This window comes from Neolamprologus multifasciatus, chromosome 5 (assembly GCF_963576455.1).
Source record: "Neolamprologus multifasciatus chromosome 5, fNeoMul1.2, whole genome shotgun sequence".
Taxonomy (NCBI): Eukaryota; Metazoa; Chordata; class Actinopteri; order Cichliformes; family Cichlidae; genus Neolamprologus; species Neolamprologus multifasciatus.
This window is the reverse complement of record NC_140443.1, coordinates 16,490,138-16,515,429: the sequence shown is the minus strand read 5'-3', so window position 1 is coordinate 16,515,429 and position 25,292 is coordinate 16,490,138. Positions and strand designations below refer to the sequence as shown.

At 40.0% G+C, this 25,292-nt stretch overlaps 1 protein-coding gene across 5 annotated transcripts in view; it reads left to right on the top strand.

The window, feature by feature from the left end:
- The window catches only part of cacna2d2a (calcium channel, voltage-dependent, alpha 2/delta subunit 2a), a 173,090-nt gene that overhangs the window by 39,605 nt on the left and 108,193 nt on the right, over positions 1-25,292 (top strand). For all 5 annotated transcript variants that reach the window (XM_085160113.1, XM_085160110.1, XM_085160114.1 and 2 more), the window contains one exon: positions 10,161-10,277. In XM_085160113.1, coding sequence (XP_085016239.1) covers positions 10,161-10,277 — 117 coding nt within the window. The remainder of the gene's footprint in view (positions 1-10,160; positions 10,278-25,292) is intronic.

The window sequence follows — 25,292 nt, the reverse complement described above, 5'->3', positions numbered from 1 at the left end:
TACAGGTGGATCAGTAGATCTTGGGCATGATACTGAACCTCTTGTTGCTCCCAGTGCACCTATTAGTGTGTGAGTGTGTGTGAAAAGCGGCAATTAATGTGTGTGTGACTGGGGGATGAGACTTGTTGTAGAAACTGATTTGAGCGCTCAAAATGCAGTCGAATGCTGCTATATAAGTGCTACTTATCATTTGGCCCCAGAGGAGATGACTTCAGTGTTTTTTTAAGCCTGAGTGCATAAAATAAACATATGATCAACATGTGTGAAGAAGGTAGCTGTGGATGTAGTGTAAGGCACTCGAATGAGTAAAAAAAACACCAGTCCATAGTCCTGAGGACATGTAATGTTGATGCATGTGAGTAGGCGTCTGTCTCTCCTCCACTGTGCCCACACAGGTACAGAGTGGTACACCTACACACATAGGCTGGGAGTCTTTTGCTGACGTGAAAAGTTGTTAAGGGGGAAATGAAGTAGTATCCCTGCAAACACAGTTACCCTAAGCACAAATTTAAAATCAAATTAGCAGGCACGCACCTTGATTTCAAATGGGGCAAAGGTGCGACCTAAACTTGTGTCAGTGTCAGTTTTATGCAAAGATGCTTACGTTACACAATAGTGAGGCAGATTAAACCGAACATGAATTGTTAATGCTGATATTGATTTGCTGGATTATTCTGAAAGCGAGCTAAAATCGCCTTGATTCTCAAGCTATTGACAATCACTCAGATCTCTGGTCTCCAAGGTCATCATCCATCAGCACGGCCCTACACCAAAAAAAATTTTCTTTCAGCCTTATGCTGCTTTATGTGCAGAAATTCAAAAGCTGACAGACTTGCCATGTTTGGTCATGGCTGCTCAGCTGTGATCTGGCCGTCAATGTGCATTCACCGAATGAAAAGTGCAGAAATTCAAAGAAAATTCAACAGCAAAACATAAAGCTTCAGTATTGGTTTTGGCTCATGCAGATGTATGAACCATCTTCCTGGTGTGCTACACTCTGATCTGTTTGCGTGATGCGGTGCCTGCCCTGGTATACAGGAGCAAAGAGGGACATAGGAGTAAAGTATATGTCATCAAAGCAGGCGACAGATTAATTGGGTACGTGTTGTCCATTTCTTTTCCTCCTCTGTCTCAAAGGGATAGAAAACCTCCTTGAGTTACTAACTTAACAGTAGCAGTTAGGGTCTGCTTTTTTCTGCATCTGACTGGACTCTCAGAGTCCTATTGAACTGTAAGAGCTTTCTGGTGTATTGTGTCTTATCGAGCTCCTCTGAGGGCCCGCTGCTCCCTATGTGTTCTTTCTTATTGAACTCTTCCTGGGGCCTCTGGAAGCCCGGTCTGCTCGACAGAACCCACTAATATTCCTTAATGATGTGGCATCAGTCTCTGTCAACTTCTGCGTCGCTGCAGCCAGACGTGGCCTATTGTGGCTGACTTCACAGAGAGATAAGCAGTCCTCTCCTTTAGACACAGGCGAAGGCACAATAACATCAGCACTGCCGAGGAACATCAGTGCTACCGGCGAACATAGCAAAAAAAAAAAAAGTCAACAAACAAACAAGTCTTTATAAAAAGTGTCAGAGGCAGAGAGAAATGGTTTTCATTTTTTATCATTTTCACTGTTTTGCCTTTCCTCTGCTCTGTTGATGACAGGAGGAACATTTTGAAATATTCAAGGTTTGTGTGATAACATGAGTCGGTACTGAAATCTTATGCAGCATTAACAATTAAAAAAAAAAATAGTATGGAAATTGACTTGCAGAGCGGTGGACTTCTTTGATGAAAATTTGAAGCCAGCTGAATCTGCATACCACTTTTTAACAGTCTTTTTTTTGAAGTCTTGTCACCCTCTGTCTTTCCATCTGCGTGTTTACAGTGACACTTAGGGCTTGGCACATTGAAACCAGTCATCATGGCTAATGATGAGAATGTGAGTATGTGCGACGCTGCACGGAGGGTGTGAGTTTGCGGACAAGCACATTTGTATCTCTCGCTGTGTTTGCGATTTTTCAAAACTTGAATGTCCCGACTACCAGTGAAAGCATATTGGTGGCGATTGGCAGAGATACTGTCGTATCCTGTGTGAGCGTTAGCGGCAGAAGGTTTGACTGGCCGTCAGAGGCGCTCTGGAGAGCCACCTCTCCTCTTTTCCTGTGAGAATGACAGGCCTGCACAGAAAGCTGTCTAAGCGTCACAGCTTCCAGCCAACAGCATAACTGATTAACACTGCTAATTTGCTCCACATTTTCCAGTACGTGAATTATCATTCCTCTTTACAAAAAAGGGACGGCCACCGCTTAACAGTCACATCCACATTTTGTCTGTTTTGATTGTAATTTTTATACTGCAAAATGCTGCTCAGAGCTGTCATGTCTGTGTATTATAAATGGGACTTAACCATGCCTCTAATCTTTCAGTGTGTGTGTGTGTGTGTGGGGGGGGGGGGGGGGGGGGGGGGGGACATCAATCATCGGCCTACTTTCAAGTGTAAAAATGCATAAAATGATTTGTATTTGTTGCCTTTATATTGTGGTCATGTGAACTGCAGAAGCTGCCCTATATAGTAGGGGGAAATAAATAAGTTTAAGTACTCTTCCTGAATTCAATTTAACCCTTACCCTTTACTTGAGCTTTTTTTTTTTAACTTGAGTTGTACTCTACAATATATTGGATTAAAAGAGTCCTACTTCACATCACCAGCCCTGGGTTTTAGCCCTGGGATTCAACATCACTTGAATTGGAGACCCCTGGGGTTGATTTACACAAAAATTGCTTTGATCCTGCAGAAGGTAAAAATGTGGATTCCTCTAATAAATCTATTGCTGGTTTCAAACTGTTTTGCAATCGCAGATTGGAACCGCTGAACAGGGTCGAGCGATATAGCCTCAAAATTGTATTATCACAATATTCTAGGAAAATTTGCCATAACGATATTTTGAATAATCCAGAAAAAATAAATACTGAGCAATATTTTATTGATGATTGCATCTTGCAGGCATTTATAAGTCATCCTTGATTCCCAGTGAGCCACTTCCATGGATGACACTTTTGCTAACTTGAAGTATGAACTATTGAAACGAGGTGCCAGCAGCAGTATAGTGCAGTAGTAGTGACACAGAGTAAGTCAGATGTAAGTAGTATACTAAGTAGTGTTTTCTCTGGAAACACTAAGTAAAAATATAAAATAACTGCTTAATACTTTAATATAACAGTAGTTAAAGTAACTTCACCTTAGATCTCATCGTAAGCTGCACAATATTGTCAAATAGTAAAACTGAAAAATATTTTGGAACTGTAAGCAGCTGCTTTTTCACCGTGTAAGCACATCAGTAATTTCTATCCACTGATGCTGTTTCTGTCAAATGGAGTGCAACTAGTGAGTGCTCCACCGATGCTCGGTGGAGTCTTTTGTTTACTTTACATCACCAGCTGCTCATATCTCCTACTTCATAGTCAGGTTGTGTGCTTTTGTCTCCAGTGGTGAAACAAGTTTGCCGTTTCCACCTTTAGCGGGAACAGTTTTCTTGTATATTTTGCATAGCACTGTAGTTTTTTAGAACTTGAAGGAGCTCCCTTTTTAGATACTAAGTCATCACGGGAGGTGACACGTGTCTCTTGCTCTCAAACATGCTCCAGACAAGGATGAGGGACTGTCAGGGACCAAGCAGTAAAGCATAAAGGACACAGGTGGTTTTAATTAAAAAAAGGGGTTTTATTAACCCAGAAATATGAAAATATATTTAACAAAGCCAAAACTTAAACAGGCAGACCAATAAAAGAAGTCAACTAAATAGACTAAAGTTTTAGATCACGTAAGAATTTATACCAGTATTACTGCAGATGATGTAATATGGCAAAGTATATTTTATTATGGGCAGTTGACAATGCAGTCAGGTAAGCATGCATTCAGATATAGTGTCATCTGAACCAAAATTCTACTGCCTTAAAAGACTGACTACAGTGACCATGAAAACAATGAGTCAGCCTTACGCAGCTATGCAGCGCTCACCTTTCCATTCGCATTGAAGGATTCTTAGTTTGTTCTCATGTTTTCCAAATGTTCATATTATTGTCCCATTTAAATCAGTTTATATAACAATCTGTATTTTTATGCACATTAATCCTGATAGCAGTGGAAGGGAAGGGATTCTCCACATGATATATGTAAATATGCCAAACTGGAGCTCCAGGGGGGACTTTTAGTTTTAGTTTAGCTTTAGTATTTAGTGGTCTAAGTACTGCAAGAGCTACTGTGTAAAAATAGAAATAGATGAAAACATGGACAGGCTTTACTGCAGTATTTGAAGTGGAGAGTGTTGACCAGCATCATTATTCAGTATTGAATTCAGTATTCTTTCACTTAATTGATCATATCTAAATAAAGTACTTATTTTGTATTTATTTTATATGAAACTAGACAAAACATATTCAAAAAGCCAATTATGTGCATCAAGTACAGTTAAATTCACTACTCATATTGGTAGGCTTAGTTGGATTTTATAGCTATAGTTGGATTAGAGATGCACAGCACATCAGTAAGTGAACAGACCGCTAATATTTCTGCTGTTATTTATTTTTTACAAGCGCAGAGTGCCTGAAGTGGTTTGCCTCAGCTGAAACACTGCATATGATTTTCAGAAGAGTTGCCAGCGACTGCGTTTGTGTGGTTTTTTTCCCCTCCGGTAGCTGCCCCATTACCTGAGTGAGTCAAGCTCTAAAGCCCTCAAATATAATTTCACACAGGCTGATGTACTTATGGCCCTTCAGCGATGATGGTCACTCATCTCCAACCTCTAGGTAAAGGGTATTTAAAGCTCCTCAGGCCCTTCATGCCAGCATTACCATGCGCTGTCAGTCTACACCCAATACTCCTCCAGCACAATTCTCATTGGCCAGCCAGAGCTTAGTCTAGCTGACAGCGCTGCTCAATCCTCTCCTGGAGTAAACAGAAACCTCATCTGCTTGTTGAAGGAGATTGTAATGGCCAACCTGTCGGATAGATGAGTACCCTACAGTACTATCTGCCTTTATTTGTTGTGGTTTTTTATGAGTGTATGTACAGCGATGATGGAGATAAGTTTGCCTTTCATCAGGTAAACATAATAAAAAAGTAGAGAGAAACTGATACCAGCAGGGCTTATGTGACAGCAGGGCACGATTAAAAAAAATAGGCATAGGTCACCGGAGAAGGGGACATGATGTGTAGGTGGATACAGTGCAGCGGTGTCATGCTCATTTAAACTGAAAGAGCACTTGCCAGCACAGTTATATTTAACTGACATTTAATCTGAAGACTTATGTAAATATGGTCTTGAAGGGGCAAATGGATGAAATTATAATTACCATTAACCAGACAAACTTGAATAGCTGGAAAAAACTTATAATTTCAATGTATTTAACATATAATTAATTATTAAAATAGAATTGATTATGCATTTAGACAGCAGAGCTATGGGGAATGTTTAGTGAAGTAGATCAAATTTCACCACAAAGTAATTTAGAGAGATCATGGTAATATGCGGTGCAGTACACAGTAACCCTGTGTGGTGTTTTTCCTTGGCGAACAGCGGCGTGTATTATGGGCAACAGAATCCAAGTAGTTTGAGATTTTAATAGGTGTTCTGCTTTTATTTTAGACCTGCACGTACCAACCTAATGTTTGCTGCACAAGCCAATTTTCATATATTTTGGACTAATGACAATAGTTGGCTTAATTTCTTAATGGTTAGCCGACTCTGCACTTTGAGGAGGTAATTAAGTAGTGCATTTTCCGACATGTCTGTTTGATGAGTATAGCAGTATAGCAGCCGAAACTGCACAATTATGCAGTCCATTTGAATGATTTTTAATTCCCTAAATGATGGCAGTTGCATTAGAGCAGTGTCTCTTTCCTGTAAAAATCCTCCCCAAAGCTATATTTTGATAAAGGGGATTCACAAACGAGGAACGATAAAAACACTGACCTCACTACAAGTCGTGGCGGATAAAGCGATTTGGAATTTGTACATTAAGCATTGTGAATTTTTATCGATCTCTCTCTTTGTGTTTTGTTTCAAGGATCAGGATAGAGAAAGTCCTGTTTGTAATGTCCCCGAGACTGCCATGAATCTTCCAGGGTGAGGCGGACCCAGAAAGTACTACCACACATTAAGGGAATGAATATTGATTTAAAACCAAATTTGACATGGTTTTAAAATTGACTAGAAAAATGCATCACTTAAAAGAGTCAGGGGTTTGTAGTCTGTCAATGGAGCGGAAAAAAATTCGCTCTTGTTTTATGGTTTAATAAGATTCCATTAACGGCTTCTTGCACCTTGGAAAAAAAAAAGGTCTGAAGCAGGGGTAATGAGTAATTTATCTGTGTGTGTGAATTCAGAGTGGGACAAAATAATGGTTTGGCGATATTTTCCAAGCTTCCTTTTTCAATATGGTATCAAAATCTGGTGCCCGATGCTTCTTCAACCTTCAACCTTCTTCAAAATAGATTCCCACAGCAGCTTAACTCACCAGGCTCACCAATTCATGACTCTTTCTTGTGGTCCTTATCAAACGAATGAGGGGATCGTCAATATAAGTTAACCAGAGAAGAAGAAAAACTCATAAGGATAAAATGCAGACAACTTAAACAACTAATTGAATTGACATTTTATTTATGTCACCAAATGAGTTTCCTCCAAATGGTCTCTGGGCTGTGGAGCTCTGTATTCCTCGATATTGAAAGGAGCCAGCGGAGGTGTTCTGAGGATGCCTCCCAGGTGAGGTGTTTCTGGCATGTCCAACCCAGGGCAAACCCTGGACACGCTGGAAAGATTAAGACTCTCTGCTGGCTTGGAAGCTACTCTGTGTCCCTCCGAAGAGCTGGAAGAGGTGACTGGGGAGAAAAGTGATGTCTAAGCATCTCTGCTAATGACTGTTGTCTACATGTTGTAGCTGTTTACTGTCACCAGGGGGCAGTGTCACAAACAACCCATCTGTGGGACACTCTTGCTCGTTCTGTTCTTGGTCCTTGCCGATGTAGAGAAGAGTACGTTAGCTCCAAGAGGTCAAACGGACTGCAGCTGCAAATTATATGAATCATGCGATTACAACACATAATACCTTCATGATGTAATCCCTGACAACACTGATGAACCCTCATGTTCTGGTTTCTGTCACTTCCACAGCTGGTTTGCCACATTATTATGTTTCCAGAAACACTTCCGTTTTGTTTTGTGTGTTTTTGCAGGGTTTTTCTGTTTGCTGGTGTTAAGTAGCAGTCCATTTGACCTCTCAGGGCCACCGTAGAAGAGACCGTTATACCGAGCTGAGCTGAGCTGAAGTAAAACCAGATATTAAAAACATCAAAAACATGTCACCTGCAGCCGTTGTCTGTGCTTCTTATGCTGTATTTTTTTTATTCTTGATGTTTTTTCACGCTTCACTCTGAAGACTGCTCCTTTCTTTGTTCTGGCTCACCTTTCAACCAATCAGCATTTGACCAATGCACAGTGTCACCCATGTTTGAAGACGCTGTTTGTAGGTAAAATGTGTGGGCTGTTGTGTTTCTGGAGGACTGCACACAAGAATATTTGCATAGGGTAAAAAAAAAACCCCTCCCTGTTGTCTCTCTGTGGCAAAATACCTTCAAATCAGACACAACCGATAGACCATAAATTTAGCATCACACTGCTGCACCTGTGACAGAGACCTGGATAGGGAGGTTTTTCTCCTCCAGGTTTAGATATGGTGACGCGTTACGTATAGCTATCTTGCAGTATTTTTAGTATCACATTGCTGTATCGTGGTCAAACTGTTATTGTGGGCAATGTATCACAATAATCTTGAACAGTGAGTGACTCTGTGGTGTGCCAAAAGAAGATTTCACCTTCACATTTCACTTTGTGTTGTTTGAAACTAAGCAAGATCCCTGGTACTTGAGAGGGCGGGCAACATAAACATCAGGCAATCTCAACAGAGTGCTCGGCTGGCATGGTTTTAGCTTCTCAGGCAATGCTTGCATGTTCAGTGGGCCAGTGGAGGGAGACTGCGTCTGGCTGCTTGCCCAGCTTTCAGCTTGACAGAGACGGATCAAATGGATGGCTGTGATTTCCTTTCCTAATTGTCCACAGCAGCACATCAATCCAACAGAAATTGATTTTTTGTTTAATTTCAAGCAAGAAATCGGAAGTTCATCAAGTCTTGAATATTTATGTGTTTGGTTTGTAAACGTTCAGTTTTAACCTTTGAGCAAACAACATTAGTTTTGTTTATGTGCATACATTTTTTCATCTGTTATTCCAGATATTAGATTAGATCCAATATTTTAATAGATTTTTCTCAGTTCTAAAGTATACAACCACACAGGGGCATGCAATAATAGCAGGTTGGACCCCTGGAAAGTCTGTAATAGTCAGCATTTGTGGTTGACTGGTGTACAAAAAAATATGCATTAAAAAAAGTACTACTGTTCATTTAGGAGCACTTTAGTCAAAAGAAAATTGGTATTTCCATTAGCAGCAATTTAGAGGCCTCTGTTCTGGAAGAGCATATCTCTCTGCCCTTCATAACCGGAAGCAGGCAGAGTAGCAGCAGCCAGAGCAGGAACCACTCAGTACAGAGGAGGCACGAAGGACAGCCTGTCAGACACAGCATAGAAAAGAGGGGCGGGGCTGTTGGTGGGTTTTGAAGCAGTTTGTAGATGTTCAGTAACTGTGGGCAGCTTAAATAGGACACCCTATTTGAGATTTGTCAAATAGAAATATAGAAAGGCTTCAGTTCAGTCATCTGCTGATGTGGGCTGACAGATCACTGAGATCAGATCTGGTGGGGGTTGCGTTAACCTTGACTTTATGGTCTGCCACCTTTGATTTTAAACCAGTCTGAGGCCTTGCTGAAAAAACAACAGGATCCTAAAATCAACCTCTAAAAACAAGATGATGAGTATTTAAGAAGCAGCTACTCGAGCCCAATGCTGCACCCTGCTGACTGCTGTTTTTAAGAAGACTTGGAAATTTTCTAATTAATTTTAGACATCTTAGCATCTCCTGAATTAGTTATGACAGCTTGTGTTCATGCTGCGTCACATCCCCTTTTCTGTATTGTGGAGCTCAACACGCACCTTCTTTTTATAATTGATTTGCATGCACGGTGATATGTCCTTATTTATGAAGAGTTTAGTATAAACTAAATTATTACCGATTCTTAGCTTCAGTATGTGATTGACTGATTGAGGAAGTCAGTAGTACCAGTGAGGCCAGCTAAACACCCTGCAAATGCAGCATTTCAGGCTGACGTGACTGTAATTGCTTTAACATATTCAACAACAACAACAACAACAGGCTTCTGTTTGGGCTTCCTTCAAAAGAACTATACAAAATGGTTTTATGGAGTGAAAATGGGTCTTGTGGTGTCTTAGGGCAGCAGGATAAGTGGTAATCCCTCGGGTGGTGCTCTGTTGTAGTCTACAGATCCTATAGAGAGCTCTGGCTGCTGAGTCAGCCTTCACAATTCTTCCAGGGGAGCAGACTAATCTCTGTAGCACCATCCCTTTAAGCGGTCCAAGTATGCACAGTTCTACCTCGGCATATCCGTCCTTATCAAACATCCCATTCCCTGGTGGCATCCGAAGCTGATTTTCTATGTGTTTTGCAATGTCTGTCGCTGTTTTAAGTGTTATTGATTGATTGCTAATTGCTGATTTAGTATAAGTACAATTCCCTTTTTCACATAATCTTCTAGTGATCATAAATTATGCATCTAGATTGATTAACGTTAATCTGTAGCTAACAAAATGGATTGAACTGCAGATATTTGGTCAGCAAGTTGTGAATACCTCTGCTTGTCTCAGAGTTAGAGGCCAAAAGGGTTAACACAGTCGAAATACAAGGTGCTCACCCAGTGGTGAGAATCCGCTGGAGTTTGTGTTTATTTAATTTGAGCCTAACTGCCAGATGCAGCTAGCTAAGTGCTTTGCCATTAAGGCTCTGTTCTGTGTTTAATTCTGCTACAGTGCCGAGGCTTACTGGCGTAATGGCAGGTTCCTTACTGCCTGCTCTATAGTAAATGTTTACCATTCTCCGTGCTACATTGTGAATAGGGCAACCTGCTCCTCTGTGATGCTCTTAATTAAACAAATGTCTCCAATAACCCGACCTTTGATTCCCCGTGTTTTCTTTTTGCAGATTTATAATGAGAAGAAGAGCCAGTTTGAAATCAAGCGAAACAACCCCAGGGATTTGGTGGAGAGGGTGGCGCGGGACATCTCCAAGCTGCTCAACAGCAAGAGAAAAGCCCTGGAGGTAAGAGGATGATGCTCCACATGTATTAAAACACCTGTGCACAAACACATGCTATGCCCCACTGCACAGGTGCACATATACATGGTGAGTGTTTTAGATTCTTCTGAAAGGTGAACCTTCTGTGCATACAAATGCATCCGCTGCCGTTATATTTTTCAGTGCCAGCACTCTGAAAGCTCAATTTAATTAATTAAGACTTGCTTGAAGAATCTCCTGCTTTTGTAAATCAAAGTTAGCTGTGATGGATCTAAGGAGTTTTAGGCACACATTACAATAACGATGTCTTTTTTTGGCTGTGACTACAAATGCTAAATACTTGACAGAAACATATTGGTCAATCATCCATAATTGAACAGTTTCCTGCACATTATAGATGATGCATTGTTTTTATGTTGCAGTTAATCTGTCCTCCTACTTATTTGAAAACATGGATTTTCTTTAAATTTGATGGAAAAAGCTGCATAGTTTTTCTTTACAGTTAAAATACAGTTTGAGCTAATTATATTTTGTCGACGACTGAGGTAACCGTATTCATGCTTTGATTTTCAAATTAGTTTTGAGGGGTTTTATTTTTCTGTTAAATGTTGAAGGCGTATATTCTGAAGTATAGTTTGTATGGTGTGTGAGAAGGTTATCATTTCAATGTCCCGCATTTTAGGATGTAATTATTACCACTGTTATGCTCAGGCAGTGCTGTGATTAGTTAAAAATGTGTTTCACTCTCCCAGTGGGAAACCTCTAACCCAGAGGAGAAGGGGGTGGTTGGGGAATAAATGCCAGGAAGATGAGTGGCAAGTAGGTAAATGAGAAAAGTGCAGCCGGTTAATTTTTTAAATTGAAATAGACAGAGATAAAGTAAAAGACCGTTTGTAAAATCCACCATTTCAGAATTAGTCCAATCTAATGTCTCCTGTTTAGTATTTTGTTTTGCTGAGCAGAAGTATGTTGAAAAATTGTGAAAAAGTCATCACCGCTCGTTCCTATTTAGTTTGGGTTAAAGGAGCCAGACTTTCTCGCACTTAATTAAATGCAATAGAACTATTGAGCGACAGTTCCTCAGGTTCCCTGAAGGTCATTCAAAGGTTTTCTTTGCACATTGGCTGCTTTTTCACTCACTTTCTGTTCAGTACTTGTACACAACTATTTTCTGAGGAAGGGTTTTAGTTTGTTAGGGCCACTTAACACTGGCCTATCAATCATAAAACACACATGAACCCAATTTTTACCCTGTTGCAATAAAAAAAAAGCCAAACATTAACATAGTTTGACAGACATAAAATAATCTTATTACATCAAGCAGACGATTATTAAAGAGGTATTAATCTAAAATGATGAATCCATATTTGAAAATCTTTATTCAAATTGTCATCAGTATGTAAAGAGGTCAGGATAGAGTTACAATAGACAGTGACAATGATCCAGACACACTGTCAGTGCAGTAAAAAGATAGCTGTATAGAAAAGCACACAGTGGAACGCTATCAGTCATGGATTGGCCTCCCCAAAGCTGAGACCTCAACATTATTGAAGCAGTGTGGGATCATCTTGACAGAGAACAGAACAAAAAGCAGCTAAAAACCAAAGAAGAGCTATAAATGTCCTTCAGAAAAGCCCGGAGAGCGATCCCTGAAGACCACTTAAAGTAATTACAAGAAAGCTGCCTAAAAGAGTTCAGGCTGTGTTGAAAAGTAGTCGGAGCTAAATGTTGACTTTGAGGCTCATCACACGTAGAGTGGTGCAAACACTGTTTTTGCTTTATATGTTGCATTTCTAGTTATACTTGCACGTTTCGATAAATTGCTGCACCTTATTTCCATTTTCCCAGCAAAATATAAAGAAACAAGTGTTGGCTCAAGAATTTTGCACTTTACTGTAGTTCTCCAAACCTTGCTTTACATGGAGCACACTGTGTGTGGGTATGTACAAGATATACTTTGACTTTAGTCATTATGGCACATCATTTAAAGATGGAGGTGACCGAGGGACTGTCTGCTTTCCTTCCCTCTGTCTCTGCCCAAATACGGTCACTCAAGGCCAAAGCAGTGATATTTATGAAGTCCTCTGAAGGAGCAGAAGTGTATATCTTTTAAGAGCATGAGGTCTTGTGGGAAGTGAGGCACATTCATGCTAAGGAGCAAAAGTTTCTCAAAGGCACGGTTAATTCTGCAGCTTGGATCCTTAAAGCGAAGAAAACGTTACTGTAGGTCTCCTGTGGTCATGTCCAGGATTGAATTTGGAACGGCAAAAACCTTCATCTTTTTTTTTTTGGACTATACCCCCACCTTAACCCCTTCCACCTTCCTCAACACACACACATGCACGCACATGTACGGACACACACACTGAAGCCCCGCACCCCCGCCCTAACTTCCACAGGCCACACTGTCACCTCACATCCTGTCTGGGAGATTCAGACTCAGGAGGGAGGAAATGAGGTGAAAAAAGAGAAGGTCTGGAATGAGAATGTCTCCCTGAGGCGTGGAAAAATCAAGAAAATGATGTTCAGAAATTCATAGATTTGAAAATGAGCAGCCAGCGAGAGGGAAGGAAAAAGGGAGCAGGAGGGGTAGGAAGGGAGAGAAAGAGTGTGCAAAAAAAAAATAATCGGAAGAAGAAAGCAGGTGGACGGGAAAAAAAGGGAGTCGGATGATTAAAGGGAACGAAGAAATGGAGTGATTATGGCATTATAAAACATAAATGTTAACACAAAGTATGCAACAAGCTAATATGTTTAATTTAGGCAGGTTATGATTTCTTCATTATTATTATTTTCATTAAAACTGAAAATTCAAGACTGTAGGCAAATAAATTCATGTGGACTTATTATTCATACAGGGAGGAAAGTGAAAGCCATGTCTTAATGCAGTCTGTAGATAAGAAGGTCTCAAACTCCGCTCAGCGCGCCGTTGACAGCGTTTTATATTCCAGCCTGTTTCTACCCCCTGTAATGGTTATTTAGTTCCAAATATTCCCTGCCACACATTTAAAAAATGAGGAAACGTGTGCGTGTGTGCGCGCACGTGTGTGTTTGTGTGCATGCGCGAAGAAATTATTCTCCTGCAACCTATTTAAATAATGCTTCGGGTGCTTCGTTGTAATTCATGTTTATATTACTAATGAGAAAATGCACATTGACTCTAAACACTGGTTACTGATATATATAAAGGAGAGCGAAGCCTTTCTCACTGCTCAGCTTGACTTGATTCGGCCTAAATTCCTAAATTAGCAGCACATTTGTTCATTTAAGTGCTCCGCTTGTATAGTTGTAAAGGTGTGAAGCAAAATAAATCAGTCTACTGAGTTTTTATTTGTTTTGTTTTCTAATTCTTACTTTCTTTACCTGCGAGAGGTAACACTCATACAGGTATATTTGGGTAACATGGTGATGCAGTGTTTAGCACTGTCATTTCACAGAAAGCCGGTTCCTGGTTTGAATCTCCTGCTCAGCTGCCGCTTTTCCTGTCTAAACGTTCTCCCTGTGCGTGTGTGGGTTTCCTCCCACAGGCCATTGACACGTGCCTGTAAGGTTAATTGGCAATTAGGCGTTTGAAGTGTATAAAATAAAGCTTTGGATGAATGTATGCTTGAAATTTATGGCAGATGGAATGTTTTTGGTCTTCAGCTTTTTAACTTTAATGTCTAGTAGAGTGATGTATGCCTGCGTTCATACAGCTACTGTCAAAATAGGTATTTAAATATGTATTATTTAAAGTGCACTGTACTCAGTCTACCCCATTCTAAAAATGGAAACGATATAAGCTGACTTACTTTTTTGTCAAAAGCCTCTCCGTGTTTATTTTTTTCCTTCCCTTGTCTTAATCTCCTCCTTTGAATGTATCTGTCTGCTCTCCCTCTCTTGCCTCTGGCTTCAGCCATCTCCTCAAACAATGATCTGATTCTACGGTCGGTGCCAAAATTAAAATGTGGCAAAAACCTTCAGCTAGCTGAAAGGCTCGCATGTTGCCGGTGGACATTTTTATATAAAGCTGTCTTTTTTTTTGTGCACGAGGTACGTTGAAATTTGATACAAGAGTTTTCTCTCTCTGATGTTTTTTTTATTTATTTTTAATTTCAGTGGCTTTTTGTCTTGAACCTGACATCTAGACAGTTATTTTTTATTTGAGGGGTACAAGTATTTGTGTTTGGACTTTTTCCTGTTTTATGTGAGCTCCAACTTTTTGCTTAATGCGCATTCGAAGATATGAAAAGATGTCCTTGTTCACTTGTACTCGTATGAAACTAATGTATGTTAGAAGACTTTGGAAACACTTTATTTTATGCGCTGGTAATTTCTGAGTACTAGCCGCATAATTTCCAAGAATTTTCTTTTCATTACAGAGAAAATCAAAACAGTTTTCACTTGACAGACTTCCATTTAGCTATTTCCAATTAGTGACATAACCTGTAGCGTCATCTAGTCTATATGCCGAGCACAAACTGTGAAAAGTTCTCTGTGGGTAAGCATGCAGTTTACTTACTTAACATGCTGTATATGGTAGATGAATTCTCCGATAATAAGCTGATGATACAAGCACATTTACTTAATGTTGTATTTGTAGAATAAAGTAAGGCAAATCACACATTAATAGAAAAACATAAACTTTATTTATAAAGTGCTTTAAAACAACAAGTATACGAAATAAAAATACCCCCAAAATAAAGTGTGTTAGGCTGTTTTGTCTCCATGCTCCACGCTCCAGAACAGCTTCAATACCTTGACAATAATTCTCCAAGTCTCTGGGTTTCTACAGGAGTGAAACACCAAAAATTTAGTGACCACAAGATCCACGGCAGTCAGTGAAACCGTAATCTCAGGCGAGACCACTCCCTTTAGGATACAAATGCTTCATCAAGGGACAAAGGTCATCAATTCTTAGCAACCTTGCATTGATTCTTGATAAATGATCAAGTGGGCCAGAAGTGTGCCAACTAAATAACCCTATCAGTATAACAGTGCTGCTGGATTCTCTCACCGTGAGGGTCAATAGTTCAAGCCTGTACTGTTGTTTCAGTAAATACATACGTGCACCAACCCACTTGTCAAGAATATGTTGAAGGATAACTCATTTGACATATCACTATTTTCCACATTTCTGTAGAACAGTGCCTTTTTATTTGCACCAGTGAACTCTCAAATGTGCACTCGTCTTTGTAATGAGGGTTGTATGCACTGCGAGCCTCCTTTAATATTCCTCTTGGTGTAATTTTTTGACGAACTCTTCTTATTGGCCGTCTGATCACGTCCCGCTCTGACATTCTCATTCACCTGAGGAAGAGTCGATCTTCCGTTATTCTAATTCACGAGTATCGCACGCATCGAATGTGAAATGTGGACCATGATTTACACTAATTCTCCACTAGCCATGTTCATAGATTATAAATGGAGATTTCAATTAAGTCAGGAGTACGATTGACACGCTGGCCAGCCGAGCACTCTTTGAGGTTGAAGCTTCAGCCATCAGAACCCAAATAATGAAACTCTTCTGCAGTGTGACATCGATTTTTTTACCCTATCAATCTTGATATAAAATCAGTATCATCTGGGCCTCTTTTGCATTTTATTCATACCCCAGTACATGATCCATAGTTAATTCTTTGTACCAGGGAGAGCATCCGTGTAAATGAATCTGGATTCATTTATTTGTTTATTTATTTATTTTTATTAAGGTTTTTCCTTTAATTTGTTAGATCTTGTCATATTCATTTTATTTCTCTGAATCAGACACATTTGGATCATATTCAAACTAGTATTTATAATTAGTATCATCTAAACATGCGAATAAGATGAGCTACAGGGTGGAGTAACCGTGTAACTGTTTAACCTTTCACTTGATTATCTGAGATCACATTTATTGAGATGTTGCAGTAGCATCTGAACTCCCCAGTGTGTGCATGTGCACGTCTGTCTGCTTAATATCTTCATTGTGTCTGCCTATATGTTTGTGCATGTGTTATCTGAGCAACAGGCTCACGCCTGACTGATACTGCAAGTGTCAGTCTGACAGGCCTTTTAACCCAGAGCAGCCAAAGAGAACACAGCCCTTCATGTAATCTGTCATGTGTATAAAGCCAAACAGGTGTGATAGACCTCCCAGACTGATGCTAGCTCTCATACCTTCCATTGCCCCTCGCTGTGATGCGCCATATCATTGCCACAGAGTCCTGAGATCAGTGGGGCCCTTTAGAACCAGCTGAAACTGGAAAATATCCTGTATGCTGTCAAAGATAGGCAGAGTCGAGCTGTCAGTCAGGCTTCTGCTGGGACTTTTTAGTCTCTGTAAGGGAAGACAAGGCCACGAGCCACAGGCAGAGATCATTCTACATTCCCATCAGCTGTTGCTCAGCAAAACTACCATTGTCAAAGCTCTTGAGTTATGATTTCACAGAGGAGACTGGTGAAATAGAAAAGGGACTAAGGTTGGTCTAATCCAATTACACAGATCTCAAAACTATTCCAATACCTCTTATAGGCTGAAGGATGAGTGCCTCTGGCCTGCTGGCTGTTTGATAGAAACACACCCAACACTTTGCTGGGATAGTTTTGGGGTTGGGATAGTTGGAAAATGAAAGCATGGAAATGATGTAGAAAGCAAAGGGACAGTGTAAAGATTAAGTTTAAAAAACAAACAAAAAATGGAAGGGGACTTAGGCAGCAAGTGCAGAGATACAATTCAAGTAAAAAAAGACAAAAAATAATAATAATTTGTGGCTCACTTCACTGCTCTGGAAAACAAATATGTGTGAAGTGGCCACTTCTGACTGCAGCTCTCTCTCCACGTTGCTCACACCTTCTGAAGGAAAGACCTGTCCTCTCCACTCCAGCGTCACTACAAGCAGTAGAGAGCTTGTCAGTGCCATCACCACCACCTGTTCACTCACTTGGCTGGCACCACCCCTTGAGCTCACTGCGCCACACCTCCCCTGCAGCTGAGCCAGGGACCACACCTCTGCCATAATATGATTTAGTCTGAAGTTGACAGCAGATGTGCAACAGGCATCTTTTTGACCAAAGTTAAACTGATGTGTGATGCCGTTCCACCTGGCACGTTCACACCTGAAGTATATTTGTAGCTTTTCGAGGAGCTCTGCTGATGTCTTGCTAAAACATAATCTACAACAATCACAGCATATAAACTTTTTTCCTGTTTGATAGCGTCTGTGTCAGTAATACAGTTCAGTGTGTTATCACATGTTGTATAGACTGACTTAATCCTACCTGTCACACTTGGGGAAGCAGTGGTTGGAGACCTAAAAATTATTGTGACCATGTGCAATGAACTTGTGATCTTGTTGCCTTTGAAATTGTTGCTTAGAAGACGAGAAGATGGTGTCAGCTGCCATCTTCAAAGCAATTTTGGTCTGCAAAGATAGTAATAAAATGTTGGGGCAATGAGACAGAGTCAGTCTGCTGTTAGTTTGGACTAAATTGGATCATGCAATTTGTGATAAACTGGTGAAAATCACAAATCTGTCTATGACAAAACTCTTGTCTTTCATACACACAGAAATTTATATTAACTACATGCATTTAGAGTCCAGAGAAGCTCACACATTTGTGACAGAACTTTAGAAAGTTTTCCACAAACAGTCACACGATAACAGCAGGACAAAATGTGTCAAACTGAGTCACCTACTGCAAAGAGATACAGTTATGCAGATGTACTGTTTATAAGTTTGTTGATACCTGCAGTCAGCTGAGACTCAAGAAGCCACTTAGATGAGTGATGAAACGATCCTCCCACTGAAAACGCTTCACCTATACGTCCAGATGAAAAGAATCAGCTCTTTGGGATTTCCTTACCTGGATGATTGAACGTGCATTGACTTAGATGTTTTGCGACTTTGCGGTCATGCTGATAGTGATTGTGAAATTGCAGGAGAGCTCAGATTAGACACTGTGAAGGGAAAACAAAAGAGTTCTTGACAGAATTAATCAATCAGACTGCATGGCCCTCCGTCTCTTTACTAACCATGGAAACCAAGACGACACAGGGATGGGGAGGGATCATCCGCTCCGAGTCATCTGTCATCATATTGCATCCATAAATAATTCACTAAGACAATGACTCTCATGCATGGCTCTCATTGACAACATGCATGCTGAAAGTAGTGTCAGGGTGCACGTGTTGACACAGGTGTGACCATTTGGACCTGCTCAGAGTTAAAATGCAGTATACTGACATTTTTACAGTGCTTAAAAATTACATCTGAAATACCCACTGGTATTTCTGCCAAAGAGACCGCGAATTACAGCTCACACTGAACAGTCATCAAACTGCAAAAAGGCAGCAGCAAGTTGTTGGTCAGCTGCTTTCTTCTTCTGTGACCTTGTTTTCAAGTCAATCATTCTGATGGTTTTGTATACCTCACTGTGACAAAGAACACACACAAAAGAAAAGAAAAATACAAAAACTCAACATCCAGTTAAACCTTCAACATTTTTCTATCACTCACTGACCACCACAAAACTGTATCTGCTATATGAGGAGACAAAACCAACTGGCAGCTCAAAAATATTTATCAAAGGATGTCAAGCCTTTATGAAGATTGGAGACAGACAGCATTTTTTTTTGAAGTAACATATTTACCCAGAGCTTTGTTTTTATTACTGTCTGTATACTGGCATATGTAGTATTCACTGGCCACTTAGTTAAGTATGCCTTGCTAATACCAGATTGGACTTTTGCCTTCAGAACTGCCTTAATTTTTCAAAGCACAGATTCAACAAGGGGCTGAAAACTTGGAGATCCATTTTGACATGATGAAATTACTCAGTTAATACAGATGTGAATCTCTTGTTTCACCCCATCCCAAAGGTGCTCTTTGGACTGTGATTTGGTGACTGTGTAGGTCATTTAAGCGCAGCGAACTCATTGTCATGTTCTATAAACCAGTTTGAGATGATTTGAGCTTTTGTGACATGGTGCGATATCCTGCTGGAAGCAGTGATCAATAAATGGGTACACAGTTGTCATGAAGGGAAAGACATGGTCAGCAGCAGAACTCATGTAGGCTGTGGGTTTCTAATCTTCTGTCCAATTTTGGTGAGTCTGCGTGGTGTAGCATCAGTTTGCTGTTCTTAGCTGACAGGAGTGTGAGCTGGCATGGTTTTCTGCTCCTTTAAGATTAGATGTGTAGTCCTTATTTGACTTTGTGGTGTCACATGCAAAATCATTTAAATCAACTTTCTTCCCCGTTCTGATGCTCTGTTTGAGCCTCTGTACATGCCTAAATGGATTGAGCTGCTGCCATGTGATTGGCTGATTAGATATTTGTGTTAACGAGCAATTAAACAAGTGTACCTAACAAAGTGGCCAGCGAGTGTATAATTAAAAGGCTTATTAGTTAACTGTGGGCCAAAAGAACATCGAAGAAAAATCAACAGTTTAATTGCTGTTACTGGTGGTTGTACTCCTGATGTTAGCGCAGTAACATCAGGAGTACAACCACCTCCTTAGAGTTTGTGGTTGATGACTTGGATCATCATCCCTCAAAACGCTTCAGTGAGTGGCTTTAATTGAACAGGCATCCGGCACAAATAACCAATTTATAACAGCTAAATTTAGCCACCAGTCCTAAAAATCAGAATCCTGCTGAAGCTGCTGTGACTAGCAAGCGCTGTCACTTGGATCTGGATTGGCCCTCAGTGGTAGAGGGTACTAGAGCTCAAGGATTAGTAAGTGTCTGGTTACTGATTGCAGTACGACTGCCGGTGATTCTTTTCAGTTACCTAGACTATTCTGTGCTACGTTGTGTTGTACGTCGCCCACCGTGGCTGTAATTGTACTGTATACATCCTTTAGAAAAGAGATTTTTTTTAAAGTATCGCCATAGTTTCTAGATCACTTGAAAGACTTGATTTCGAAAGTTTCTGCCATTCCAACTAGCGGCAGTATGGCACCAGCTGTTCTGACTGCAATGAATTACACCACTGGCAGAAAGTGATTATGTCCCTCCTGTTTGCATGATGCAATAACAAATGAAGGAGTTGTCTCCCACTTTCAGGAGGGAGGCAGATTTCCCTGAAGCCTTGTTTCTCTTACTCTTCATTCTGGGATGGGATTTAAGTTATTTTATTTATAAATTAATTTTATTTTTGTACGTCTGCAGTGATTATTATCTGAAGTCATCTTCTTATTTAGATACATAGCATTGTTTATTGTATATCCATATTGATATATCCATTTTTGCTATTGTGATTTGTTTATTTTACTTAAATGCCTAATCAAATACTTATGGACAATATTGTCTGACAATCTTATTTTTATAGCTTATATTTTATATCCCTTAACTCATCTATCGTAATCTACTCTAAGTAGTTAACCTGAAGCCCTGGCCTCATCACAGTATTAAAACTTGATCCACATACTTATTATTAACCTCCTTGACACACAGCATGCCACTCAGTAATAGCAAGCACCCCTCAGTATGGCTTGTGTTCATTTAGGGGGCTTAATGAATTACAAGGGCTTCGTAATGACTGTGTCTGAGCAGTGCTGTGGGGAGGTCAGATGGTTAGAATAACTAATGAACCCAATCACTAGTCAGAACTTTAACATGCATGAAACATTTGGTATATGCTGTTGGAGGAGGCATACAGATACATACTGCAACCCTAGCCCACCCACTACCACCACCGCAAGCACTGCAAGAAAGTGAAGAAACTAAATTAAAGAGGAGACTCTAACAAAGTAATTTGGTTTTCCATTTCCTGTAGGCCTTTGGAGAGGCAGTTATAACTCTCAGGTCCCATTAGAGAAGAACAGGGGAAGTAGGGCGAGCTCTACTTGGGTTAAAATAGAAAAGTTTCAGTGTGCAGTGATTGGCAAATCAAATTTCTGTAGTTGTAAAAGAAGGCTTATTAATGAATAAGTAGCACATTTAACAGGCTCTCAATGAGTCCCTTAAAAAATATATTTTGACAGATGTTTTGGGTTTTCTCAGTTTAAATGTAGAATAAGTCCATTTAAAGTCCAATCATTACTGTATAAGATGTGTATTTTTAAGTATTCTTTTGGCTGTATTTATCCAGTATTGTCTCACTAAGTCACAGTAACATATTCACATATTTTTCTGAATGATGTGAAAGCTGCTCAGCTGTCAAGCTGAAAAGGAACCTCAATAGGTTTGATTATCAGGTCAAAGTAAAAGATTTGACCTGATAATGGTGCTATAGGATGCTTAAGTTCAATTCAGTTCAATTACGTTTTATTCTATAACAGGTGTCTGAAGGTGCTCTATATTGTAAGGTTACAATAAAACAAAGAAAACATAGAAAACCCCAACAATCATGAGCAAACTTAAAGGTGGCACAAAAACATTGATTTCATTTTTTCTGCCCCAAATTTCTGCCTACTTTTAATCAATATTCACATAATATTATGTGGATATTTAGCTCAAAACTATAAGTGTTATCCGCATGTTAGAGCTACTGAGGATCACATCAGAATTCATTCTCATGGCACCGTAAATATTTGACAGTCTCTGCGATAATTAGAGTTCGGTGTGGACCAAAATCTAAGGACTAGAAGCACTAAATGGTCTACTTTCTAAGGGACCCACAGTAATTGTGCATATGTACTCAGAGATAGACACACTCTAACACATGGATGTGCACATACACACATGCACGCAAAATCACACATTCCCTCTCATAATCTCATCCCCAATCCCCTGGCCCCTGTCATTCAGATCTATGAACTTCCATTAGCAACCATCTGTTACAACCTGCAGCAAAGCTATTACACTTCAAACACGCACTCTCTCTCTCTCTCACTCTCTTTTACTCGCACTCACGCAAGCCTGTGAATGGACACACTTGCTTCACTCGACGTATGGCGGACTAACTTCGTCTAAGCCTTGAGAGAATTTGCCGTTTCCTGTTTAACCTTCAAAGCAGAAGTCACCCGTGCGCTCGCAAACACCTGCGATAGCATCACTGCGCCGCTGCCCACTGCAGATGCGTCAGAAGGTCAACAACCCTCATGGTCTCACACACGCACACTGATGCACACAAACGGGAAGGCGGGCTTAACGACACACACACGCACCCGCAGGAACACTGGAGGTCATGGCATTGTGTTGTAAAAACAGATTGTCGTATCTCTAGATTATTCTATCCATAGTATTGGGTCGTTCTGTCATTCCCACTGATAAAGGTCACAACATCGCACCCACTGTTCCTTGGCAGCATTTCACATTAGACAAAATGTCAGAACCTGATCTGCTTCATGGCAGCATGCTGCCTCCAGCACTTTTCTTCACATCTCCAATGCACACATTTATTTTAGGTCTGAATGTACAATTTTCAGCTCCATTTGAATGTTCTGCTTTTTTTTTTTCTTCTAAACAAATGTCAGCGTACAGCAGAAGATTTATATTTTTCGCTGTGTTCCTGCCTGAATCAAAATCATTCATTTGAGTGACAATATGGGTTCCAGGCAGGAAGTCGAGGGGTGGGGGTTGGGGCGGGGGGGTTTGATTCAGCATCTAATTATCCAACTTCTTCTCGAAAGGGGGGGGGGGGGAAATGCTTTCTGTGTTTAAGCAACTTGTTCACGTAGCAGTGGCATCTGCTTCACTCCTTCATTTCCCCGTCAGCGAGAGACAAATGAATAGAAATGACTGCTTTGTGCTTTTATGCAGCCAAGCCGCATAAAACATATATTTCCAGCCTCCCATGTGCAAATTTGTATCTGCAGAGAGGGAAAAGAAAAGGACAGACACACTCGAATCAGGAATTGCTGTGCTAAAATGCAGATTTTTTTTCATTCTTATTGCAAGGCAGTACTCTTGTCTGTTCGTTGTTTTCTTTCCTAGAGGGCACAATTGAAAAAGATCATTTTTATGAAAAGGGGCCTTTGAAAAGCACCTCAGCAATCAAACCGAAAACATATGTAATACCACTTTGGGGATGAAAAAAAATGAAATAAGCACTGTGCAAAATAGTGCCTGCTACAAATAGAAAATTGCGTTTTGACAGACAAAAATGCACAGTGTGACCATCTGCTTTTCTTGGCGAGACCCTGCTGTAGAGTGACAAAATGATTTGTTAAAATAAAATATATCATTATTGTTTGCCATCCTAAGCAGGTCGAAATCCACTCTGCTTTTAGTCCTCCAGCCCTCTCTTGTGGCAGATCCCTTCACCTCTGCTACCTCCTCATCACCCCACTGATTCTCTGCCAGCATTATCAACCGAGAGGCATTATAGCAATGTGCTTCCTATGGAGGAAAGTTACAGTGCAAATCACAAATATTAGGTTTTTACGATAATTACATATTCATTTACCACTGTTTTCTTTTTTGCCTGAGTGGCTCTTTGCACTTTGTTGCAGTGAAAGTGAACATTACTGGACGTATTTACAATGTTTGGCAAAGACAAGGTCTTTGCTTTTAAGCAGACGTTGAATGGAAGGCTGGATGTTGTTTGTGTATTTTAAGTAGCTATTGATGGGGAGGTAAATAATCCCTGTCTCTGAATGCTAGCCTGATATCCATAGCCTGTCTCTGACCCTGGAAGCTGTGCCTTAATTCCAGTGTGATGGAGTGTCGGGTTCTGCTTGAGCGAACCCCTTCTTTTATTCCTTGTGGAATGGACAAGGCAAATAATGGGCTTGTGTCCTGACAAGGAGTTCTTAGTTCCTGACAGACCATTGATCGCGAGAACAAGGGCTGTTTTCACAGTATGGTGTGCTTACATAACCAGATACATGCACAGACACACTCACCCACACACGCACGCACACATACAAGAACTCCAGGTTTATGTTAATCTTAGCTAATACAGACAGACAAGTCAATTTTCTCTTTACTAAGGCTTTTGAAAGTATCAACCTCACAACAGAGGATGTCAAACGGTATAGAAAGGAACCAGATGCTGAGAGAAATCTGTGCATGAAATCAGAGAATACATTAATGTGACATAGAGAGAATAAACCACCTTTTACCTGCATTTGATTGGGCATTCAGTCACAATCACAATTCAATAAAGCTAATTTGATATTTTAAAACAAAGATGCATTTTCTTCCTAGGATGTAGTGATTACATTTGTGTAATTTTATCTGTTCTTTTTAAAGCAATACATTTTGTCTCTGTCAGTGCAAATGTCATTGAATATTATTCCGTTTTGTTCAAAATGATTCAGCACACTGTCTGTCCCTCTGGCTATAACATGCACTTAGTTAGATATCGTTTTTGTTTGAGAAGGATGCTGCTAGAAGATTATAATCTGGTTACTTAAGTGCATGTTACACACCAATGATGATAAATATCGCTGCATATATGCGTGTAATCTAATTGGCAGACAGTTTACTTTTTTTGCATCCAACAACACAGATGATGTAGAGGTTTCACAAAGTACTGATGTTTGATCGGTTAAGCAATAATAGCTTTTTTGAGGAGCCAAAATGATCCATTTAGGTGTTTCATATTAAACAAAAATCACACAACAAAAATTAAAAAAAAGGTCCAAATAAAACACAATTGTTCCCCATCTCACATGATTAACACAAGTCTGTTTCAAGGGCTGAATAGCAGCACTGTTTATCCCACCTTTTGTCTCCCACTTCTTTTTGGAGTCTTATTGAACATGTCATCTGTTCCAGGGTATGTAAATTTTTAACACTGTTAATGAACAAGGTGCATGTAGGTCAGTCTTTCTGAAGCCAGAACTTTGTGATGGCTTTTTTTTTTTTTTTGCTACCTGCCAGCAGGACCTTTAGAAGGTATTTATCCATAGAGTTTAATCCATGTGGGATGTGTTCAAGCTAAAAAGAAGAATATTTATACCTACAAATAAATACTGATACATCTTTCCAAAAATGTTGAATGGAAGTCCAGAAAATGTGTCTACAATCTGCTGTGTTTTCTCCACGTTCTCTCCAACACACCAGATGAGTTCCAGTTAATTTGGGTTTGTGATTGGGAGTAACAAAAAAAAAAAACATTATTTTTTTTTCTAGAAAATCCCTCCAGGTCCAGGAATTAGATGATTATTGCATCATCCAAGCTGTT